The following is a 13,715-nucleotide window of genomic DNA, read 5'->3' as shown; positions in this document are numbered from 1 at the left end:
TCTCATATGGGGTCCCCCCCCCCCCCATCAGACGAACTTGTAGAGACTCTGAGATACATCAGGAAGAATATATTTAAAAAAAATGACCCTGAGGAGGGGAATGCCCAACCCAGTTTTTACCCTGAATCTTTCCTTTCCAGAAATCTAAAGGCGGCTCTGATGTAATAAAATATTTTAAATTGAACGAATCAAATAAATTAACATGCAAAAATATCAAAACAGAAAATTAAACTCCAACGCTTTACTGTTCCAACGGTGAATTTATATTTATAAATACCTCGAGTTTTTGTTTTGTTTCCTGAAATTCCTTTGATAATTTTCTTTCTTTATAACGTTTCTTAAAAGAACATGGGTGAAAAGGGGGGGGGTGTCCATTATTCGACAAATTTAGATCTTAATCATAAAAATATTTTGTCATATTTCATTTAGGAATTAAATATCATTAATGTATACTTCATTCAAAATCCCCTTAATTTCCTACAATCTCATAAAGATATTAATACTTGAACACATCAACCAAAGGGGGCAAAAATTAAATTTTTAGAATTAGAATGTTTGTTAAAAAAAGAAAAAAAACTCTATCAATGATGTTTATATGTTTTTAAAGAGCTGGATATAAGGATAGATATAAAATTTCAATCTGTCGAATATTCAGCTTCTAACATGTCTAAGTCGAACTTTCCAACTGGAATAAATTCCTGTCTCGCAACTTAACGTTACAATATCTTTGTACGCATTAACTATAAACTGTACGTTGACTTTTGTAACAGTAGTTTTCATTGGATAATACCAAGAGTAAATGTTCATCGCCATATTTTGATTATTTCGGCGCAGATAAAAACGAACAAGATGAGTTCTCAGGAAAAACCAGAGGAGACGATAGAAGAAAACATAGACAAATCCACTGGAGATGATGTCTTTATCAAACCAGCTACCCCTGAGTTATCAGCTTCTGTTAGTAATGTTGATTACGTGATTGCGCCATGATTGCTTGTTTTTTGAATCTACATTGTCACTCAAGAAATCCAGTGATATATGCCTATAAACATCATTATAGTCATAGCAGAACCTTTTTATTTATGCAAGCAATCAGGGATTATTCTTGAGAGGTTTTCTCAAGTTTTCAATTTCCAGAAACATAATGTGTATCTAATGTAATTGCATATCATGATTCATGAAGCCTTCAACAATGTTCAAGGCTTTAGTATATTCAAAAAGTTTTAAAGGTGCAGCAACCACTTATATTGGTCGAATAAATCAAAACAATATGTTAGCTTTAATTATATTAGGCTAAATGATCATGCTAAAGTAAAACGAGGTTATATGAAATCTGATCTCTGTGCAGACAACCCAAAGATACCCACAAGGATCTTGGATAAACCATTCTACAGTTAAAATGATTTTGTACTACAGACACAGTTTCATGATAGAGTGTTTTCCATGTGTTGGCAGTGTAGCAAAGTAAATAAGGGCAGATAATTCTAATTTTGGGTATGCAATTAAAAATGAACGGCACTATTTACCTTGTGTTAAGTGCACACCTGCTCCTTCTCTGTATGCTTTTATGCCCCTGTAAGTGTAGATTCAGGGGCATATAGTTTTTGCCCTTCCAATCTGTCTTGCTGTCTGTCTGTCCACAAAAACTTTAACCTTGGCCATAACTTTTGAATGGTTGGTACTAGGTTTTCCATACTTCACACATGTATTCCTTGTGATAAGAACTTTCTTTGGGTACGAATATTTTTTACCTTTACCTTGGTTGTATGTTCGTTCGCCCTAAAATTTGTTCGCCCTTGACGCCTTTCGCCCTAATTCTTGTACGTCCAGATTTCGATCAAACTTGTTCGCACAGGGTCTGTTCGCCTTATTTATATTGCAGAAAGTTGAATAATGAACCACTGGATTTTTTTTTAATAAATTATTTTTATATGTACATTGGTACGTAAATTGCACACAGGAGACAACAGACGTATGCATGTGCTCACACTATAAATACCTGTCCTATCAAAGACCTGGCAGACCAACAGAAATTAATGTCTCAGTCATTTAATTGTTTTCAAAACATAACAGATTGTAAAAACACGGATATGATCCCCTGATTTACAGTGACGTTATTAAGTATAATGTAACCAATTAAGCATGTAAAAAGCATTAATTTCAAATTTGAATTATTTAATTAAGATTACAGTAAATAAGAAAAATACTGTAGCAACATTTGAAAAAAACACCAAGTCGTAAAATATTGAATAAAATTAATAATAAATGTTAATATTTACTATATACTGTAGTGTATATATATTAGGGCGAACGAGATATAGGGTGAACAAGAATAATGGCGAATGGACCCTGCGCAAACGGACTCATGCGAACAGGTAGATAGGGCAAACGAACCTGATACCCTTTACCTTGGAATTTGACCCACTTTACAAAAAGTTAAACCTTGGCCCTAACTTTTGAACAGTTAGTACTAGGGATTTCATGTTTCACATTTGTATTCTTTGTAAAAAGAGTTTCCTTTTGGTACCAACAATTTGACCTTCACCCTTGAGCCTGACTTACATTTGAAAAACTTTATCCTTGGCCAAAACTTTTTAACAGTTGGTGCTAGGGCTTTCATAATTTATAGGTGTATTCATTGTGACAAATTAGTCCCTTGGGTACTAACACCATGAACATTTTTACCCTTTGACCCTGACCTTGAAGTTTTATTCACTTTTTCAAAATTTTATTACCAGGTACACTTTAACCTTGGCATTAACTTTTAAACACTTGGTGCTAGGGCTTTCATATTTCACACATGTTTTCCTTGTGACAAGACCTTCCCTTGTGTGCCAACAATTTTGATTGTTTACCTTGACTTTTGAGTTTGACTTGCATTTGAAAAACTTCAACCTTTACCATGAGCTACCATACAAGGGCATCAGTGTTTTACAAATACATATTGTTTTCTTTGAGCACTGAAAAATTTACCAGTGTCCACTGAGAAAGGGAGCTGGGCGCATTTATTTTACCCCATTTCCTTCATTTAGCCTAACAGTTTCAATTCAATTTGGTTTCAAAGTCCTAGTCTTAGTCTAATTTAAAAAGAAAAAAACTTGGAGTAGTACTGTGCCATTATTTATTAAGACAATTCAAGTGTTATCTGACACAAACCAAGACAAGGGGGTAACTCAAACTCTACACACTAATGTTGTTAGTATGTCGTAATGTAAGATGTATAACAAACACTTCTGTCTAAATAAAATCTGATGTGAAGTAAAATTTGTACACCTGCTCTTGATTCAGTATGTCTCAAACATTTGGGTGGACTGAAATTTTGTACAATGTAAACCCACGATTGTGTCAGAAGAGAGAGAAAAGTGAAAATTACAACGTGCTGAATCAATCACTGTACAGTAGTTAAAGGCCTTCTACCATTAGATTTTTTTTAAAAATGAAGTATCACATCGGAAACATATCCTACACATTTCAATTATGAAAAAATGTTTGAAAATTGATTGTTTTGTAAAGATCATGGTGGGTGAGACATGAATCTGTCACACAATTGACAGGAATACATTTGTATTTGTAAAATTCAGTTGTCATTAATATGATACAGTATTAATATGTCTCATTGTAAACTGAGACATAATTGTATAAAAGCATAAGTTCAGTTGTGCTTACTTTGCACATTAAATTGAAATGTGGAACATTTTATCTTTTAGGAAAAAATGAAACAAGAAGAAGATAAATTAAGGAAAAAATATCCAAATATGAAGCCGGGAGTAGGAGGGTCTGCATTATTATCAAAAAGGCTTCAAAAGGTAAGCCTTTCCCTATGGTGCTGATTGCATGCATCAGAGAAGGGACATGTACATGTACTATATACCCAGAAAGCAGAATTTTTAGAATAACTGACTTACAGTGTAAAATATTGCATGTTCAAAACATTATACATAAAATGTACTGTTATGTGATTCAGTATAGATCAATATGTGGTTAAAATAAGGTCCCGAGTCAAGTGATATTGACTTGAAGACACGGGTTGATATCATTTGAGTTAACAAAGTTGATAACCACTTTCTTTGAGATCAATACCACTTGGGTCCTATTAACCACAAATTGACTATAGACTGAAGTCTTTCATAGTTACTGTAAATGAACTATTATTCAGGACATCTTTTATTCAGGATCCATCAGTCTGTAACCTATAATTCTCATCACTGAGGAAACACATAATTATAAATTATATCAGTAACACATTGATTCATCATGAGAAATATTCCAGAATTAAAGAAGGCCAGAAACTCTGGAGTAGGTCTGTGACCAAAAAACTATAAGGTCTATCTGAACCAAACTTGCATGGATGATGCATCAAGAGATGCACACTACCAGAGTTGCTTCAGATGCTGGATATGACCTATATCTTCCAGATGAGTTACCAGGTTAATTAGGGCCCCGCAAGGATTTGCGGGTGCCCTATAGTAATCACTCTGTCTGTCTGTCATTCTTCCGTCCACAAATTTTCTGTTTTTTTCCAATAACTTTTTTTGTAGTTGACCAATTAAGTTCAAATTTTGTATGTTGCTTGAAGAGGCAGTAAGACATATTTTGATGCCAAGTTTGGTTCTCTTTGTCATTCACTTTGAAGCTGGGGTGGTGGGGTAGATTCCTTAACTTTACATTAGAATGAATGCCAGGGCAAAGAGAGATAGCTGCTGAGAATGTTCCTTTTGTAAACTGTGAGAGCTGCAACTAGTCCCATGGGATTAATTAACTTTCCTCTTGAAGAAAATCCAAAGCATTATCTGTTTCTGTCAAATTGAGATTAATTAACACCTCTGTCTGCAAATGAAGTTTGTTTTGAAGTTAAGGTCAATTCTGAATGATTTACATTCTCTGAAATGTGGATTTAAATAATGGTTAAATAATGGTATTTTGGTAAAATACACAATGAGTTATGATTTTATTAAATTCTGAAAAAAGAAATACATAAAGATATGTTTTTTATTACAATTTTTTTGTTTTTATTTATTTAATATTTTATTTATTTATTTATTTATTTTGTTTTTTGCTGCCTTATGTAAATTCAAGAATACTATTAATTTCAACAGGTAGTCCAATAATAAACTCATTCTATCATTACTGAAAAGGTTCTTATTGTAAACTTGGAAGAAAAGGATGTGAGAGCAGTACAATTAATCCCCTGGGATTAATTATCTTGTCTGGGGCAGAGAATTTTCCAGGCTTATCTTTATTTGTCACTTTAAGATCAATTAACCTTTGTCTGCAACTGATGTTTGTTTTGAAGTTAAGGTCAAGCCTGGGTGATATTTGCATTCACTGAAGGCTGGCATTTTATAAAACACATGCTTTATTCTTGTTTAAATATACATTTAATTGAGTTATTATAGATATGATGTTTTTTACTGCCTTATGTAAATACAGGGATACTCTTTACAGGTTGTTGGATATTTATGAATCATCTTGAAATTTTATAAATACAGTTGTTATTGCATATTCTTCTTCATATATTTTTAAATTTTTGTAATCAATTAAAATTCTCATTCTGTAAGCTGCACCCTTATATTTCTACCCCTCGGCGGGGCCCTTGCTGACTGGTCAGTTTTCTAGTTTTTTTCCAAGCAGGTCCATTACCAAGAAACTATAAGGCCTTAGTGAACCAAACTTGCATGAATGATACATCAAGGGATGAACACTCACAAACTTGCTTCAGATGCTGCATTTGACTTATTTTCAGAATAAGTTTAAGGAACTCTATCAGACCAAAATTCCATAAATGTTGCACCTAGAGATGCACACTACTAGATTATTAGTTTAGTGTGGGACTTTGCCTAACTTAAAAACAGTATTTATTGAGGTATCTCTGATTATTACGTATGTTTTGTAATCTATTTCCCTTAAATAAAAAAAATAGAATGACATCCTCAAAAATGCAATTTTAAGATTAACCTTAACCCACTGTATACCAAAGAAAATATATAGGCCTACATGTACATTTACACTTTCAGTTGTTGATTTTTTTATTATTATTTTTTTTTATATCTGTATCAACTTGATAAAGGAATCTTCTATATTTTTTTTTTAGTCTATTTTGTCATTATTTTAATGGGGAGGGGGTGTTCAATTGTTCAGTATTATGATGAATTGAGTTTTTGGGTACACAACCAATAAATCAAGTGGCACATTAAAGAGTTTGAAGAGTGGTCAGGTATCAAAACATTCAATCTCAGAGGTAGCTGGCCTGTCAATCAAATCCATAGCTATTGTTTCTAGCATGATTGACAAGTGGAAAAGTATTGATCTCAACATTGGTAGGTAGATATACTGCAAATGGGGTTATAATTACAACTATTTTGACATGCATTGCATTTCTTCCTTTACTGATAGGGTTTGGTTGAGTTAATAAGTTTTATATTGTTTGTTGACATATGCACATAAAAATTTTGGGGAGCAACAAAGCTATGCTTGGTCAAATTGAAATGCCGACATCAGTATATATACTGAAGATTAATTTTTCAAGATGGTGACTTTTGACTAAGGGTAATCCACAGTAAGAGGCTTTTTTATATAAAAAGTAGTAACTCATTGTGACACAGGTAGGTATTATGGCCCTTTGGTCTTTTATTTATTGATACAAGAGCATGATTTATATATGTGTATTTTATTTTTTTTTTTTTTTTTTTTTTTTTTTTACAGAATAAGTACTTTGATTCAGGAGAGTACAACATGACGAAAGCCAAGATGAGGGGTTCTAAACTACCACCTGCTGCCCAGGAGAATATGATTTTACAGGAACCACCAGGTGATGCCATTCCAACCCCAGAGGCCATAGCTACAATTAGGAAACCATCACTTCAACAAAGCAAACTGGCAGAGCATTCATGAACAGATCCCATATAATGATATTTTTGTTATGCAGATAGTGCTCTTTTCACCTTTGACATAAAAAGGTGGCAGTCCCAACACCTCATTTTGGAAAAAAGTAATTCCACAAAAAATAATTTTAGATTCAAAGTAAAATCGTTAAAGTCCACATCTCTTGGATTTTTTTCTGGAGAATTCTCTGGTCTTTAGTTTCAATTAAGAAAATGGGAAAAGTATATTTTAAATGTATTTTTTCATTTTGTCTGTGATGTATACTTCATTTGGCCGAGTGTGTGTGTGTGTATGTGAAATTGTTCTATCTGAATGATCATCGTGTGACTATGTGTTTGACGTCGTTGATTATGTTTAATCACTAGAGTTATATCTCCTTGGAATGTTGACATATTTTTCAGAATGATGTTTAAGCATTTCCATTGTTGCACATAAATTATGTTTATTATGTTATATATGTAACTGAGTCCTGAAGTTGATGATGGAAGAAAGTGGGGAGGATGTACATGGCTGTGCTTTGTTTTCCATATTGCCTCATGATTAGTGTACTACAAGGCATGATTTCTTCTGTTCTGTGGTCCCTGTAGGATAAGGCATTGTACTATATTACTTTAGTTTTGACAAATATTGTGTACATTTTGATAATGCAGAAATGATTTAAATGATGAGGAAATAAAATTCTGGTGAGCAATATTTATAGATAAATTCAGTAGAATAACTGTGCAATAGAATATCTATTATAAGGAAAAGTCTCTAAATTTTAATGCATTTTTTCTGGTTTTTGTATACATGTATATAAAACTAAAAGAATTGACATATAGTAAAAAAAATTTGTAAGCTCTTGTTAATTTGGAAAATTTCACATCATGAAACATTAATGGATTCATGAATGAATGTTTCTGGGTCATTTGCAATAGGAAAGGCAAAATCTATCCTGTCAAGTCCAGATCTTGTGATTTTGTGTTTGGGAGTACTAGCAGTGTATTACAGTCTGTATATAGATATTACCTTTTTTTTAAAAAAAATATGATCACCTCACTTCTTTATTGTTATAGATTTGTTTAAAGATCAAGAATAAATCATAGTTATGTAATAAGTGATGTGCTTTTTTTATCAGCTCGCCTGAGCAAAAGGCTTAAGGTAGTTTGAGAAACCTTACAAGAAAATAAGTAATGTATTTATTTCCAATTTCGTGCCCAGAGGGCATACAAGGACACAAGTAACAAAATAGAGAGTGAAAATTAGGAGAAATTAATATTTGACAATTTTATTCAGTTTCCTTTATCAAGTCCCAAACATTCACGCAAATAGCCCATTTTGCGTTGAGCATCGTTTTCAACACGATACAGACTAAAACTTGACTAATGAAATCCTTTATAATAAATATAAAGCATATATATACAATTATGCATAAAGCAAACAAACCCTCGGATGCAATAATGTGAAGGTCTGAAGGGTTCGATCGCCGGTAGCCAGATAGCTCAGTTGGTAGAGCAGATGACTGGAGATTCCAGTGGCTCGGATTCGAATCCCGGTCCAGATGGAGCGTGACAATGTGCCCCCCCCCCCCCTCTTCGTTTATAAGTAGAGATATGATATTTTATTAGGAGGGGTTGGCTCTGGTGGAAGTTGCACCTCTATAACTATTACACACGAAGAGTAGGATTTCTTCCCGGAAAATTTAATCTGGTGTTTCCATAGGGGAAATCCTACTCTAGAGTCATTTTTTGGAGGGGAAAATCTACTCTAGAGCCTATTTTCGTAGGGGAAATCCTGCTTTAGAGCCAGTTTTCTGGAGGGGGGATTTTAGAGGAGAAAGCCTTCTCTACGAAACGGGTCCTGTGTAGTTCTCGGGGAAAGCTGGCTAAGGGGAAATCCTACTCTACAGCACCGGTACTTCTTACATAAACAAACGAATCAAAATAAAAATAGGCAAAATACCGTATTCTTACAAAAATAAATGGATCAATATAAAAATGGACAGAATACCTGGTATACTTATTAAAGAAATAAAATCAGGATCGGAAGAACATGAAACATATATAAATGCATGATTACTCAGCATGTTTCACTATTCACTGAACAAGTGGCATGAGCTTAATCATGTTAATCATGCAATTTTCCAGTTTCTACACCAAAATTCTCGTTGAACAGACTAATGAATTAAGGCATAATGTTCTTGGAAAGTTATATTCATTCAAAGCATTATTAAATTCGTATGCAACCAAAATTAGATATTCAGCTCAACAGTATCATACAAAAAGGTTATAAAAAATTATTTAGTATTTTGCTATAGTAAATTTTCATTTGGATGCTGGTTAACCCACCCCCACCCCCCACAAACTTTTTATTGCTGTAAGATCGAGGCCCGGCAAATTTCCGGATTTGGGCAAGTAAGGAGGTTTGTGTGTGTGTGTGTGTGATTATTTTGGGAAAATAGAACGTTGAAGGTAGAAAGTGCCCCCACCCTTTTGGACATTTGGGGGCGGGGGGGGGATCCCCTACTACCCAAACTCCGTCACCATAAGCGGAAAACAAGCCAGGTTACTCTCTCCCAATTATTGTTTTGATTTGTTTCTTGTTTGCTACACTTTGTAATGAACTTAAACATTGTTTTCAAAATTATTTTAAAAAAAATCAGTATTTGGGCTTATACAAAACTACTATAAATAGAACGCGTATCACATCCGTGTACATTACGTCCAGTGGACCCTAACTCCGTCACCAGGGCCCTCTACGTATTAATTAAATTTTTTCCAGTTTAGTTTTTTCTCCCTTCATCTTAAACTTGTAAACATAGAAAATTAGTTTTGACGATTTAAAATAGTATTAAATTGTATTTTAGGAAAGGTATCAACAACAGAAAAAAAAATAACGTTAATATAACGTATTTTATATGTAATAAAGTCACTGTACGTTATCTTCAACGTGTAGCACATTAGGGCAAATTGAGACAAAAAATAAAAAATATTTTTAGCCGTATTCAATATGGTTTGTCATATTAATCCTTTGGCAAAGACCTTCATAAATATAACTGACATGTAAAAATGAGCATATTGACGCACATGTCGGGGGTATCGATGGAATATCGCATAAAGGAAAAAGTACTTACTGATTTCACATAAAATATGATATATACAATAGCTAGACCACGTGTAATTGTTATTTATTTTTGACGCATTCTTGAACTTGACTGTTATAGTATCTCGGCATTTGATTGTAGATTTTCAGCATGTAAAAAATGACATCACAATCGCACTGTTTACAAACAGCGCGGAGTTTCCCGAGAGTGACGGAATTGGTGTAGTGACGGAGTAAGGGGGTTCGGCGATACACCCCCCCCCCCCCTGAAACAGTTACTACGGGCTTGCTAAAAAAGTTTTTTTATTAAAATATATATTTTTCAGTTGGAATACTTTGAGTATTTCACATAAAAATAAAATATTTTAAAATAAAAAAAAAAAAAGTCGAAAAACCCTTGGGGTTTGGCAGGAGCTAGAGGGGGAGGGGGTCCTATCCTCAAAGCACCTGTTGTTTAATATGTTTAGTATCTGATGAATCTAAATTATTGTTAACTATTGTTTGCAACTGAAATTTACAAATAAAATATGCCTTTAGCATTTATTAAACGTTTTATCTGAGCAACTTGGGTCGAGTTAATGTTTTTTTTATTGCAAAATCACGTGATATTAAAAATGGCCGACGAACGAGAACCACCCCCATTTGGTGAAGATGAAAACCAAAAAGACGAGGATGACTTGTTTGCCGAGGCCAGCGAGGTATAAGTAAAACGTGTTTTTAAAAAGATTTTATAGAATGCAGTCAATGATTGTGTAACAATCTCCAATAGCCTAACTCATATTTCGTTTTTATTGCCGGTTTCTGAACAGGTCTAAATTAGCTCCCATAACTACATTGTAAGATTTCACAGTTACTAATTCTATGGCACATAATCCACCACATTCTGTTTATTGTATAACAATCAGATATTTGCAACATGTTGAAGGACATGTTTGTTTACCTAATTACATGCAGGAAACCAGATCAGATCTGACACTTAGAATACACCTTGGTAAATACTAAATACTTCTGTACAAATTGGTGATAGTATAGTTAGAATAATCTAATTGTGTCTCGGGGATAAGCTATCACCACAGTTTGAAACGATTTTAAAGAATACAAAAGGAGTTTCTACTTCTACCAGTCTGCAGCCACCATCAATCACTGACCATACTGCCACTTCGGTGCTCACCCCAATTTAAAAATAAAATTTAGTGCTTTACAGTTCCAAAGGTGGAAGTAAAAACAGCCTGATTAATTTAATCAAGCAAACGAGCCCTGAAGACTTCAAGGTTCTGAGATGTTGCTACATCAGTGGGCAGAGCGTTCCAATCTCTGATGGACCTGGGATAGAATGATTCTTTCCGAACTTCGTTGATACTGGATGGTACTTGGAAGGAATGTACTCCCATTTTATGGCTAAGTCTTGACAGTGGTGGTCTAGTGATGACACTAGTTTATCAGTTGTTTCGATTTTAACTAGCCCATTTTTTGATCTTGTACATGAGGATTAGTCTGGCTCTCTTTCTTCTCTCCTCCAGAGTTTGCCAGTTTAGGGTGTTCATCACATCTGTGACCCATGAGGTGTTGTGATATGTTCAAGTTATGTTTTAGGAAGCTAATGGTATTGCTAGCTTTCTTGCAGATGTTGGATATATGTAGGTTCCTTTTTATATCTGACGTAATTGACACACCTAGATATTTTGCTGTTGATATATGTTCAAGTTGATGACCGTGAAGGATATCCATTCCGTTCCTCAGCCAGGAAGGATTACTACTCTTAAAATTATTATTTAATTTAAAAAGTCTCAAAATTAAGTTTGAAATTGAAATCCTTCGTGCAACAATTTTCATTTTGTGCATCTCAATATGATTCAAGGTTCTTTGAAGTCTTAGTTAGAAACAATCTTGTAAAAAGTTGATATTTGTACCCCATAAAAGTGCAAAAATAAATACATAAATATGTTAAACTTGTGCAGTTTCTGTTCATTATATAAACGTAAAATTGATAATTTTATGGCAAATTATTGCGGGTATATTTAGGAATGCAGCTTGGATAGATAAAACTTTTAATTTATATATTGCATAAAAACTGTTAAAATAAAGGTTTTTGTTGAGTTTTTTTTTTGGGGGGGGGGGGGAGAATATACTCAATTGGAACTCAACATAAGTTTATGGGACCCATCAAATATAGCTTGGACTCAGCCTTCTCAAACACTTTCAGTCCTGGAACTTGAGTTTAAAAAAACCTTGTGAGAACCCTGAAGCAGTTTAAAAAAGAAGAGAGAATCCTGTAGCATACAACAATTTACTACTTTTCTAATTCTGTTATTAAATTACAATTATTTTTGTAATCAAAGTTATTTAATTTGAACAGTAATAATTTTGTAATAGTAGGTACATATGACGAATGTTTTATGTATGTGTAGCATTTGAGAACAGAATAAACTAGATGCTGTCATGAGACAGTAATACCCGCACTAAGGTGTTTGCCTCTAAATGCACACTCCTTCATATTGGGCTTACCGAGGAAAAAGTCCAAATAATTCTATAATTTACACAGTACATGTATTCGTCAAATCGAGCATAAAATGCTCAGGTGACCATGTGACCCATGAACCTCTTATACGCATTTCATATACTTAATTCATTACCAGTCTGAAATATCAGAATTTAATTAATGTTGTAAATTAGGTTTTAATAAAAAGGGGGGGGGATATAAATTTTTGGCCCATAATTGGAACTTTTTAAATTAAATTTATCTTCTCAACAACAAATAATATTATTTTAGTACAAAGCGTTTTTGATGAATTTATCAAAATGTGCAAACTTTTTTTAGTATACCAAATACACACACACACAATTTGCCTGTTTTTGGAAATAGGCCTAGATGGCAAAGTTATGTTAAAACATCGTTTGTTATGATAATTTAAAATTTGTTCTTGTACTGTACATGTATGTGAACACCTTTTTGAAAATTTCTACATCACATTGGGCTTGCGTAACCCTACCAGTACTAGTACTAGTTTTACCATTATCATTTTTAGATTGCACATGCCATGTGACATGGTGCAGTGTTACATGTATATCAGTGGAAATTAATTCATTTTGTGTTTTAATTGGATTATATTTCATGAAGTTGACAGGACCTATGACAGTCGGTAAGTACAAGTTTAAGTATAGATTGGGGTAAAATAAACCAAAATGCAAATGGTTAGGTTAAAGTTTAAAAAGGATCAAAGATCATCGGCAATCTCCTATGCAGAGTTGTCGTTCGTTTCTCTCTCAGACACTGAATGTATGAGCCGATCGTAGAGAGTGGATCATCGATGCCACAATAGACGAATTTCACATTCTGAAGAGTTATCTCCCGTTGTCGACATTACATTCAGTTACAGGCATAGATCCGGGAATTTTTTTCCGGGGGGGAGGGGGGTCCACACCTCGGTCCAAAAAAATTCCAGCCCAGAATTTCCTGAGGAGCAAAATAAAAAAAAAAACAAACAAACAAACAAAATAAAAACAATGATGGTGGGGTCCATGTTTTTAAAGGGGGAGGGCATCCAAAGTCATTTTTTATTTGCTTCTGTAAATCAGTATATAGTCCTATTTAAATAACTCTGCAAATTCCAGGGGGGGGGGGGGTCCAATCTCCCTAGCCGCTCCCTGTCCCTGAAATGACAAATGATCATGCGACTCCTAAATAGTAGAAAATTTTTCCATTTGACTAGACATAATTTTGTTTCTTGTGTTATTATGTTATGTACATCTAATGG

General features: G+C 33.8%; 2 protein-coding genes across 3 annotated transcripts in view; both read left to right on the top strand.

The window, feature by feature from the left end:
- Positions 1-774: 774 nt before the first annotated feature.
- On the top strand, positions 775-7,975 carry LOC133183204 (cAMP-regulated phosphoprotein 19-A-like). Its single transcript, XM_061318151.1, has 3 exons — positions 775-954; positions 3,705-3,803; positions 6,700-7,975. Exons 1-3 carry the CDS (start codon positions 850-852, stop codon positions 6,886-6,888), a joined length of 393 nt encoding a protein of 130 aa, XP_061174135.1. The 5' UTR covers positions 775-849; the 3' UTR covers positions 6,889-7,975.
- A 2,592-nt stretch (positions 7,976-10,567) lies between these two features.
- The window catches only part of LOC133181671 (sorting nexin-2-like), an 18,232-nt gene continuing 15,084 nt past the window's right edge, over positions 10,568-13,715 (top strand). For both annotated transcript variants that reach the window (XM_061316230.1, XM_061316229.1), the window contains exon 1: positions 10,568-10,658. In XM_061316230.1, the coding sequence (XP_061172214.1) occupies positions 10,575-10,658 (84 nt within the window). In that variant the 5' untranslated portion in view covers positions 10,568-10,574. The remainder of the gene's footprint in view (positions 10,659-13,715) is intronic.

Source organism: Saccostrea echinata, unplaced genomic scaffold, assembly GCF_033153115.1.
Source record: "Saccostrea echinata isolate AGI-Se365-2 ecotype Australia unplaced genomic scaffold, CSIRO_AGI_Sech_v1 ptg000009l, whole genome shotgun sequence".
Lineage (NCBI taxonomy): Eukaryota > Metazoa > Mollusca > Bivalvia > Ostreida > Ostreidae > Saccostrea > Saccostrea echinata.
Note: the sequence above shows the minus strand (reverse complement) of the source record. Positions and strands in the feature narration are given on the sequence as shown.